This window comes from Corythoichthys intestinalis, chromosome 14 (genome assembly GCF_030265065.1).
Source record: "Corythoichthys intestinalis isolate RoL2023-P3 chromosome 14, ASM3026506v1, whole genome shotgun sequence".
Lineage (NCBI taxonomy): Eukaryota > Metazoa > Chordata > Actinopteri > Syngnathiformes > Syngnathidae > Corythoichthys > Corythoichthys intestinalis.
In genome coordinates this window covers 33,239,392-33,251,298 of record NC_080408.1, presented here as the reverse complement: position 1 = coordinate 33,251,298, position 11,907 = coordinate 33,239,392, and the positions used below count along the sequence as shown (strand labels likewise).

The window sequence follows — 11,907 nt, the reverse complement described above, 5'->3', positions numbered from 1 at the left end:
GGGATGACCACATAGGTGGAACCCAGACCTTAAAGAGGTTGAAGTGGCACTGAATTATTATCATTTTTTTTCTTTTTTGATAACCTTGAATGCCATTTTACCAGGTTTGCATAGCCGTTTGCATTGAAAGTCTCCAGAATGCCGTTTTAGTTGGTCCGTTTCTTTGCCTTTCTGTAACATCTCTATTCTCATTAATATGCAGCTGACAGGATTCAATTTGAATATTTAATTTACAACACTTTGCTCTGATTGGCTGTCAGTGAAGTGTGCCTTGGTGGGAGGCTCGTGCGTGTTACTGTTAGCAATGTGCGGGGTGACTTCATGGAGACATGGACTACAATCGTTCTTCAATGACACTTTGCCATTTCATAATTATACAAAATAAAATCTTTCCTAACGTGATACTTTCAAATCAGCGAGGTTCCATGAGCGCTTAAGCACAGAAAGGCACATTTCAGTCAGCAGGCAAGCTTTCACTCGGACTTCTTGGTTCCAAAATGCTTAGAAATTCATTATTTCTACTTCAATTAAACATTCACTTACTATACGTCAACACACTCACATGATGTTTCAAGGTTGGAGGTCATTGTCGTATTGCAGACGTCCAAAGGAAACTCACAGGCGATTTTTTTTTCCTTTAGAAAAGTTGAACGTGAACCAGGTGAGGAGGCTGACTTTTGCCGGCGAACAAGCCGAGCAAAGTGTTTCTCGGCCAGCTAAACTGAACAATAACAGGGGTTGAAGGTCGTTGAAAATAAATGTGACAAAGAAAGGAACTGGTCGTGTGACAAAAATATTTTACTAACTAAACCACAGCAAATGCCCATGTAGATTTTTGAATACTGCATCTTTTTTATGTACTTCATGCTTGGTGCGGTCTAGTTAAGGTAGGGTGACCAAACGTCCTCTTTTGCCCGGACATGTCCACTTTCTATATCCTGTCCATGCCGGTTTTATAATTTCATGAAAATGTCTGGCTTTTTTTGTCTGACGATTTACATAGAATACTACGGAACTGTCGGGCCTGTGACATGTAAGCCTGCCGCAATATGCAATAATTCCATTTATCGCACGGTAAATAAAAATGAAGGCGATAATTTTCCCGCCGCGATTTATCGCCTCGCGTGCACCTGCGTGCGCGCGTGCGGCTGACGTGCTGTTAAAAGTTCGGCTTTCTTGTTACCAAGTATGCAGAATGCATTTTAGTTCTGTTTTTAGTTTAGTGCAGTTTAAGTTTAGTGCAGGTGGAGAAAAAAAGAAAAGGTGACGCTTACCATTGAGATGAAGATGTGAATGATAGCAAAATATAAGCATGGTGTGTGCATCCATGAACTGGGTCGTAGAATGCCGATCTCGGCCAGCGGTCCCCCTCCGTTCGCCAGTCTTTATAAGTTAAGGTGACAGTTCTTATTGTGGTAACATCGCCTAAGAAATTGCCAGTTTCGTCAGGTTTCAAATCATTTATTCCATCAACTCGCCGAGTGTCCACTGCTGTTGACGCCAGGATCGAAACAGAAAGTAGAATAGCGCTCTCCTCTTCACCGTCAGCCCCGCGGTGCGTTCAGGTACAGTAAAAAAAAGTCCGCCACATTAGAAGCTGATTCGTTACATTATTGCAGGTACTGTACTGTAATATTGTTATTATTGCTATTATTATATTATTGTTATTCTGATTTTTATTCATATTTTATTTGTTTTGCTCTTTGTAATTGCTATTTGCAATAGTAACGGCAGTATTTATTAAGGATGTAGTGTGGGTTTTTGGGCTGTGGAACGAATTATTGGAATTATAATGTATTCTTATGGGAAAATCCTGCTCGACATGCGACCATTTCGACTTACAAACAAGCTCCTGAAACGAATTAACTTTGTATGTAGAGGTACCACTGTATTACACATGGAACGCCATAGCAGAAGCTATGAGGGGAAACGTTTTCATTTGCCTAGATGCTTAAATTATTATGTGGAATTTTATTTTTCTTAAAAAACACATTTTATTTCTTCTGTGTATCTGTGCAGTATTAATATTGTTGTCTTTTACTAAAAAGAGGCATGGTCTATTGTTTTTAGTTGTGATTTCCTAAAAAGTGTTTTTGAATTTAAGAGTAAACATTTATTGCGTTTAAATGGGTGTACATGATCCATTAATATATACTGTATTCTCACAGTGTTATTGTAATTTTATTTTATTTTTTTAAATGGGGGGGGGGTGCAATAATATCTCATATCGCAATAATTTATGAAATAAATTATCGCACACTAAAATTTATCGCGACAGGCCTAGTGACATGTTACCAAAGAGCTTGCCCAGTTTTTAAGACTTGTGTTCAATGCGTATATAATCAAATGCTCACTTACCTAAAAGTGTAATTAAGTCAAAAATACCTTTATCCTACTTTGGATATAAATTTGCGCATGCGTACGCAGTCACGGACTGGCTTTATCATTGCGTCAACTGTCAATTCTCATTCACAGGCTCAGGGGCTATCGCTATGTACACTTGCTAAACTTACCTTTCGGCCACTGTGACTTCGGTCGGAGCTTTGTACTGGTGTGATCTTTAAAATCCCGTTTGGTGTCGCATTGTTACGCTGCCAATGATTGTAAACTTTTATAGCAATGTTTGATTTTTGCCTCGGCTACCAGTGCCAGCTGTCAGTGAGGTAAGCCCCACTAGGCCTTATGGCAGGGGTGCCCAAGTCCGGTCCTCGAGAGCCCCTATCCAGCTTGTTTTCCATGTCTCTCTCCTTGAACACACCTGAAACAAATGATCAGATAGCTCATCAGCAAGCTTTGCAGGAGCCTGATAATGATCCTGATTATTTGAGTCAGGTGTGTTGGAGGAGGGAGAAATGGAAAACAAGCTCTCGAGGACTGGACTTGAGCACCCCTGCCTTATGGGATATGTAGTTTTGAAGTGCTAGGTTTGGAAACATGCTGGTGGAATTGTTTGTCTGTTTATTTAAATTATTGTTTGCATGCAATCTAGAACATTGCATGGGAATAATAATTGAGTGGGAATAACAATTTGTCAACGACAGTTGTAGTGAGTTTTGAGGCTACGGTTTAATTTACATTATTTGTAAAGAGAACTGAGCTTTTTGTTAAAGCTGGATTTTCTGCAGAAAATGTAGTATTTAGAACATTGTTTCAGATTATTTGTACAGTAAGAATTGAAAAGAGAGCTGTTATTTTGTTCAAGGATTCAAGGATTCACCAATACAGAAGAGGCCTTTTTTTTCCTATCACTAATTCCAGTGTTATTTTGCGTTATTATTTTAGGAATAACTAAGCCTGTTAGGTAACCTCTGCGAATTTGAATTTGTGTCTTTGGCTATTATTTTTATTAATTTTTTTTTATAAAACAGAATTTTTTTATCCAGATGGAGGAGGCACACTTTAAATTTATTACATTGATAAGACATCTTTGAGTGAACGTCAAGTAAAATTTAAGTATCTCAAGGCCGGGCCGAGTGTCCTCTTTTTTGGAAATCAAAATATGGTCACCCTAGTTAAGGGTTAGGGCTATCCTCAGTGCTGTCCGCTCCTGATATTATCGGGCATGGAAGAAGAACGAAGAGTGGCAGGGCTTGAATAATAAGGCTCTGTGTGACCAGGGTTGCCAGATCCGAAAGACTGTCTCCAGCCCAATCACACCGTAAAACCTGCTAAGGTCAATAAAAAACAGCCCGAATTGCAACCTCCATTTTTTGTTAAGATGTTTCCCCCATAAAACGTTTGTGTATTTATATATAATTGAGAAAAGTTAACAGTGGGAGACATCGTACTGGAAACATTTGCCTTTTAAATAAATGGCAGGTGTATTTCTAAGAAAAGATTAAAGCTATTGTATTATTTACATTTCAGTAAACACAATAATATTAACTGTAGATTATTCATTATCAAACATAAAAAATACATGGTTGTCAATACAAATAACTGTTGAATTGTAACTGACAATATCCTCCAGAACCATAAGCGGATTTTAAGGGGGGGGGGGGGGGGGGTAGGCGGGCCAGGCGCCTCTGGTGGCTGAAAAGTGTCATTGCATGTAATTGACTTTCCTATGTATGTATATATATATAGTTGTAGAACAATAAAAGTGCAACAAAAATGAATGAAATGAACAAAAAAACATTTTTATAATGGGTCAAAATTATTTTTCGAGCACCTTAGACAGTCATTTGCTTTGGATATAATCTAAATATATATATTAGAGGAAATTTTAAGAACAAACAAACAAAAAATAAATAAACAGAGCACTTCAGCCAGGCACACTCCTATTTCTACCATCTTATACATGAAACATTTTATAATATAGGCATATTACTTTAGTGCCATTTTTTTTTTTGTATAAGGGAACCCCGGACTTAAAGACTTGTAGGCTCTAGTAAGCGACAACTGTTCTCTTTTAGTCAAACAAGTTATTAGATTCACATAAAATATTACCATTGATTTATGAATCTATAATATTTAGTACATGTTTTGACCTACGGAGGGCGCCATGTTTTATGGGCGCTCGGGGTGATGCCGTGGATTGCAAGGACGTAAGTTTGCTCTTAACATTGATAGGGACGATATGGCATAACCTGTATGTAGGCCTACACTTTTTGCTTGGGACAGGACATTCTTAGTGATCAATGCAAAATAAAGCTGTATTTACTTACAGTGCCCTCCATAATTATTGGTACCCCTGAAAAAGATTTGTTTTTTAGCTTCTAATATTTTTTTTTAATTCAAATAAGATGGGACCTTAATGGAAAAAAAGAGAAAAATCCAACCTTCAATACAAGTGCATTCATTCAGTGGGGAAAAAATCCCACATAAAGAAAAAAAATATTTGCTAATAATTGTGGGGTGCTAATAATTGTGACACACATTATTTGATGTCAAATATTTTTTTCTTTATGTGGGAGTTTTCCCCCACTGAATGAATCCACTTGTATTGAAGGTTGGATTTTTCTCTTTTTTTTTCCCATTAAGGTCCCATATTATTTGAATAAAAAGAAAAAATATTAGAAGCTAAAAAACACATCTTTTTCAGGGGTGCCAATAATTATGGAGGGCACTGTATAATAACTTTTATATGTATTGGTTCAGCCTGCATCATTCAATTCAAACCTTTGTTTTCTAAAATTACTAAAACTTTTTGAAAACTTCAAGCAAAAAATTCTGGATTTTATGAGCAAATTTAAATTGCATTATTTGAACATAAATTATATTAACATCCACAATAAATACAAACTTGTTAATAATCTCTTAACTACCCAGGAATTCAAGAAATAAACATTTATCTTCAGACCACTCAACATTGTCTGTCTAAATAAATGAATTAAATATAATTGAAAAAACTTTTAACAAAGCGTTTGAATAAAAATTGAGCCTTCCTTCAGGTAAAACACTACTGCTTTTGTCCACAAGCACAGTCCCCCCGCCCCCATCCCGAAAAAAAAAAAAAAAAGAAAGCTCCTGTGGGTTGCTTCAAGACCAAGCAAATAAAATTAAAAGTAAAATTGGGGTGAATGGGGTAAAACCGTTCACTACATTTCACAGTTTAATTAATGTTAACAGTAGAAAACACATAAAGGAGAATTCTTCTCTCTAAGCAGATACCTACAAATAACAGGTTTTGCAGGTTAGCAAGTTCAAACAGTTTAATGTTATGCTAACTCTGATGCAGGTCAGATTTTCACTAGCAAAATTAGTGGTGTGTTCCCCACTTCCACAACATTGACGTATTTTTACATTTCTTACAGTGGCAGCTACTGGCTGGAAAATTGACGTATTTTTACACTTCTTACAGTTGCAGCGGCTGGCTGGGAAAAAAAAATTCTAATATCCCTACCTAATATCCCTGTGTGTGTATGTGTGGGAGGGGGGGTCAAGGCATCAGCCAATCAAATGTGCGTTTAGGAGGGGAAAAAAAATGGACCGGCACATTCAGCCATTGAAAAGAGGTACATGTAAGTCTGAACACACTGAAAATAGTTTGCTTGATAATGGTGGGGTCAGTTACAACAATTAAAACATATGGGGGGACAATCTAAATGACCTATATAACTGAATCCGTTATATGATGCAAATAAGGTTGCTTAAAAGTTGATGGGGACTATTTGAGCATCCTAAAAAGTTGCTTGTGTTTTTCCCTACTGTCCCAATGCAAACCTACGCCCTTAGTGGATAGTCACTGCCACTTGCTGAATACTGCGGGGTTACGGCAATTCTTTCTACACAGCGAGATGTCCAACACATGCGCTCATCGGTTAAAAGCGGCGAGTACTTACTATTTGTGTTTTTGTTAAGTCTTTTTTTTACCTTTTCATTGCCTCAAAATACTTTTTGCATGTGTTCCCCTCTCATACTTTTACACATAGTGTTTTCTTGTGGTGGCTGTAAAGCAGATTGTTGATCTGTTGACCACATTAGTCGCGTAGCATATCTAAACCACCCTTATTTGATATGACTACGTTTAAACATTTTCTTAAGGCTGCTTTAGTATATTCTGTCTGTATGCATCTAAACAAAACAAGGTGAAAGGTCTTGTCACGTCTCATCCCGTCTTTCCTGTTCATTGTTCCTTTGCTGCTCGTCTTGTAAAATATCGACAGTGCTGTAATGCTCATTAATGCTCCTGTCGGGTTCAAATTAGAGGGTTGAACAGATGACAAGTTCTGGAAGCTCGGCAGCGTAACCATGTGACGTCATCGTCCTGCGACGTCAACAGCAATGGCGACCCACGACTCTATGAGTTAAACTAATTTTAAAAATGATATAAAAATGAAAACATCAAGGGGGTTTCAATATCAAATTATTTTAACTCATAATAACGTTTATTTTCTAATAATAAACCGACAAAAATAGTCACTTATGAAGGATTCAATTATATATACAGTGATTGTTGGTTCTTGTTGCTGTTGTCTTGGTGCCAGCTAAACTGTGTTAGTGCCCAGCAGTAACGTGGAAATGTGCAAGTCTACTTTTTTCCTCAGATTGCGTTTTAGCTCATTAGTTGCCATTGACACCAATGGACTTCCAACCCATTTGATACGGGAGAGTTTGTGGTGATCATTCCACGTCCACGTGATTTTAAGAGGTTAGTGTCTGTCTGCATAAGAAGATTGCACAGTACTCTTCCGGAAACAGTTTTGTTTATTATACTGGATGTGCACTTCAGAATTGAAACAATGTTCATGAATTCATGTTTAAAATATAGAAAAAGTCCATTTGAAAATATACTATCTGATACCAAAACAGGTCAATACAATATACTTTGTAGCTGATGCTAGTGGATTAAGTATCCACAGTCCACAGAAGGATGGGGTTATTTTTTTATAATCATTTCTGATATACTGTGTTCCCTTCCTTCCCCTTATGTTCTGTTAAAACCTTGATAAACGGAGATAATGTATCTCAAGGGTCTAGCCTTGAAGAAAGCAAGCAAGCACGCAAACAAACCTTGAACTGGTATCATCTGGCCTGATCCATGTTCAGTATGTACACTCACAAATATATAGGTCATCATTAAAATACGGTAAAAAAAAACAAGAAATAAACCACCAAAAAAAAGTCTTTGTTTTCTATTTGATCCGTATTCGTTTGTTTCCTGCCTCTGTTTTTTAAGCCGGGAGATGCATGTGACCTCACCCACGTCATTAAAGGAACATGCCGGTCCTCTCCTGCCGGGGCAGCGGCTGAGTGCTCAGATGGCCACTTGGATCGCTTCTCTACACATTAGTCTCCAGACCGTTCATATCAATGGAACAGTGATCCTTGTCTCTGTGGCCTCTCTTGTGGTGCGAAGAGTGAGCGTGTTTCTTCTTCTCCAATGGTCGAATGCCTTCCTCCAGCTGGATCAGGCGAGCCACATCCGGGGAAAGGTGGTCATGCTTGCCACCCGGAGGAGGCGGTGGGTAGCAGCCGTTCTTCTGGTTCTGGTAGCTCATCATCTGTTGGATGCTGATCATGGGTTTCGTCTCGCAGATTAGAGGGACCTGGTAGAGGCCATCTCATATTAGATTAAAGATTCCTTAACTCTGAAAGCTTTAATTTTGACAGTATGACTACTGTAATCTATACTCTGATATGTTTTTTTTCCCGACACTGAAAGCCACGAGAAGATGTGTACCCTCTACTTCCAGAGTTGGCGCAGGTGTTCACATGTGATACTAAAGATGAAGACTAATGGATTTCGAAGTGAGAGTCTGTTGTTTAGGCTATAGTTATCTGAATAACTGTTAATACAGTTGTGTTAAAAATTATTCAAGCCCCGCAGTGGATGTGTTTTTGCACATTTGACATTCATTTTTCATCATCAAATAACGACATGTCAAATAGATGAATAAAACTGAAATAACAAAAATATTTTGGGGAATATTTCAATTAATGGCCTTTCTGTGATTACCTCATTGAGAAAATTATTCAACCCCTCAAGTCCACCACTCTTAAGAAAAAGTTTCCATCAGGTGTTGTCAAACAGCTGATGAAAACATCTGTAAATGTAAACGGAACCCAAATGAGCAGCAATTAAGCAGATTTAAAACGACTGTGACACATGGTTCTGCATGGCAGTTAATGACATATTTACAACATGGAGTCCAAGGAACGGTCAAAAAAGTTCAGAGAGGATGTCATTTCATTTCATAAGCAAGGATATGGATATAAAAAGATAGCAAAAGGACTATACATTTCAAGAGACACAATTGGGAGCATTGTTAGCAAGATTGAAGTGCATATGACACCAAAAAGCATGTTTATTTCATGTTTCACGCGGTATTTTATGCTCCTGAAAGAAATGGAACGCTTTATTTCTTCAATTTCAACATCTACCACATCTTGGTTGCAAAAGAAGTGCTGGAAGATTCTGGAGTGGCCACCACAATCACCAATCACTCAAATCCCATCAAAAATCTCTGGTGGTACTTCAAGAAGGCAGTTGCAGCACGCAAGCCCAAAAATGTTAATGAACTGGAGCCTTCACCCATTAGGAATGGGCAAAGATACCTGTTGATCACTGCAAGAAACTTGTGTCAAGCTATGCTTCATTTCTAAAGGATGTTATTATTGCAAATTATGTTGTACTAAGTACTAAAGTTATACATGCCTAAGGGGTTGAATTTAATTTTGTCAATGAAGTAATCACAGAAAGGCCATAAATTGGAATATTCCCAAAAATATTTTTGTTATTTCAGTTGTATATTTCTATTTGACATGTCATTATTTACCGTAATTTTCACACTATAAACCGCACCTGACAATAAGCCGCCACCCACCAAATGTGGCACGAAAACGGCATTTGTTCATAGATAAGCTACACTGGACTATAAGCCACAGCTGTCCTCACTGCATTATGGGATATTTACATCAAAAGATATCAACTGGTAACACTTTTATTTGACAGCGGCATCATAAGACTGTCATAAGACCAAATGAACCACCATGAAGCTTTGAACCAATTGGTTCATTGCTTCAAGAAGCTTCATTTGGCCATCACTGTTCTCTTGGGGGAGACAGTCAACCTCTGCTGCCACCTGCTGTCAACACTGTTGTCGTCATGCATTGCAGCGCTACAGATTTAAATAACATCAAAATTCATGTTCTGTGCTAATTATTTCTTCAGTTACTGTTCTACTTGTTTGATTAATTGCTAGTAGTGGAATTTGGTAACACTATTTGACAGTGGCGCTATGAGACTTTCATAAGACCATCATAATTATGACATAACACTGCCATGAGCATTAATGAATGGTGATGACAGATGTTATTTTGTGTCATCCGGCAAAATATCTGTCTTTTGAATGGATGTGAAATAGCCGAGCTGGACATAAATGGAGTTAGTGACATAATTTTACAGATGACACTTAATGACATCTGTCATAAGCCTTCATTAATGCCCAGGATAATGTCATGTCATAATTCTGACAGTCTTATGGCAGTCTTATGATGCCGCCGTCAAATAAAGTGTTACCTATTAACCCAAATAAATCAACAAATAAGCCGCACTGGACTATATGCCGCAGGATTCAGAATGAGGGAAAAAAGTAGCGGCTTATCGTCCGAAAATTACGGTAATGTGATTATAAACAAGATGAAAAATAAATGTCAAACTTGCAAAAACACTTATCTACTGTGAGGGTTAAAAATTTTTGAACACAACTGTATGTTACATCAACAGATGCCTATTTAGCCTGTTGTTCTCTATTTTATTGTTGCTATTTATTATAAATAATGTTCTTTTTTTGGTCCCTGATTCAATAAAGTGGCTTCAGGAATCAGTGACGAAAAAAGGCTTTATTCTGCAGAGAATATTCATGATTCTGCGGAGAGCAATTCTTCATTTTGTGGCTTGAAAGTTGTAATAAAAACAACTAAAATGACCAGTTATAAAGCAAATTTATAGAATAACGATGAAAAATAAATCCATCTTTCGTGCCGCTTATTTTCACATGGGTCACGGGTGTGCTGGAGTCTATCCCATCTAACTATGGGCCGTAACCTGAATTGATTTCCAGCCTATCGCAGGGCACAACGAGACAAAAAAACACGTACACACTCATACCTATGGACAATTTGGAGTATTCAATCAGCTTAGCATGCAAGCGTTTGGAGATGTGGGTGCAAACCGGAGCACCTGTAGCAAATCCAGGCAGGCACGTGAAGTCTGGAGCCCGGGATTGAACCGTTGATCTCAGAACTGTGAGGTAGATGTGCTAACCACGAAAGCGCTCAATGTAAAAATACAATGCTAAAACACTGCGAAACATTCTGATGATAAATAATAAACATGAATATTGTGTTTATTCCCTTTGGCAGATTCATTTGTATTACTAAAAAAGTGTAAAACATTTCCTTAATAGGTTTGAGGAAAAGTGATGTTGAGGAAAAGATTTTTTAAAAGTGGAGGCCATCCACATGACTATGGGTCTACAGCATGCAGCAGAAAAATATACCAAAGTGCAGAACATTGCATGAAACGAAACAAATCTATGTGTAAATCATCCACTTGTTTAATCAACATTACTTCTGACTGCTGGGAAAAAATCGACCTTTTCAGTCAGCCAATTAAATGCAGCTTCTTATCTGTGTTTGGCGGGTGGTATTTAACCATGACATCTAGAAGCCGTGATGAAACATGGTAAAATGTAATAATAAAAATAGCTCTACACCTCCCCATTTATTCCGCGTTATGTTTTGATTTTAGCGGATGATGTTGAATTGTGCAGTAAATTCCACGATCACAGAATTGCGGATTCTTGGGGGGGGAGGTCTAATAAAAGCCTCTCACCCAACCTTCAGCCCGCATAAATGCGAATTATACCTCAGCGCGACTTCTACAGTCCCTGACAAAAGTCTTGTCGCATAAGGACATAGTGACTTAAAATGGCATATACAGTGGGGAGAACAAGTATTTGATACACTGCCGATGTTGCTGGTTTTCCCACTTGCAAAGCATGTAGAGGTCTGTCATTTGTATCGTAAGTTGTCTTCAACTGTGAGGGACGGAATCTAATACAAAAAAACAGAAAATCACGTTGTATGATTTTTAAATAATAAATTTGCATTTAATTGCATGAAATAAGTATTTGATACATCACAAAAATCAAACTTAATATTTGGTACAGAAACCTTTGTTTGCTATTACAGACACCAAACGTTTCCTGTAGTCCTTGCCAAGGTTTGCACACACTGCAGCAGGGATTTTGGCCCACTCCTCCATGCAGATCTTCTCCAGAGCCTTCAGGTTTCGGGGCTGCTGCCGGGCAACACGGACTTTCAGCTCCCTCCATAGATTTTCTATCGGGTTCAGATCTGGTGACTGGCTAGGCCACTCCATTATCTTAAGATGCTTCTTACTGAGCCAGTCTTTAGTTGCCTTGGCTGTGTGCTTTGGGTCGTTGTCATGCTGGAAGA

The 11,907-nt window shown here is 38.1% G+C and overlaps 1 protein-coding gene across 1 annotated transcript in view; it reads right to left on the bottom strand.

Annotated features, from left to right (window-relative positions):
• Positions 1 to 5,345: 5,345 nt before the first annotated feature.
• slc1a7a (solute carrier family 1 member 7a) overlaps positions 5,346 to 11,907 on the bottom strand; it is an 86,626-nt gene continuing 80,064 nt past the window's right edge. The window contains exon 11 of the mRNA XM_057857256.1: positions 5,346 to 7,991. Coding sequence (XP_057713239.1) covers positions 7,725 to 7,991 — 267 coding nt within the window. The 3' untranslated portion in view covers positions 5,346 to 7,724. The remainder of the gene's footprint in view (positions 7,992 to 11,907) is intronic.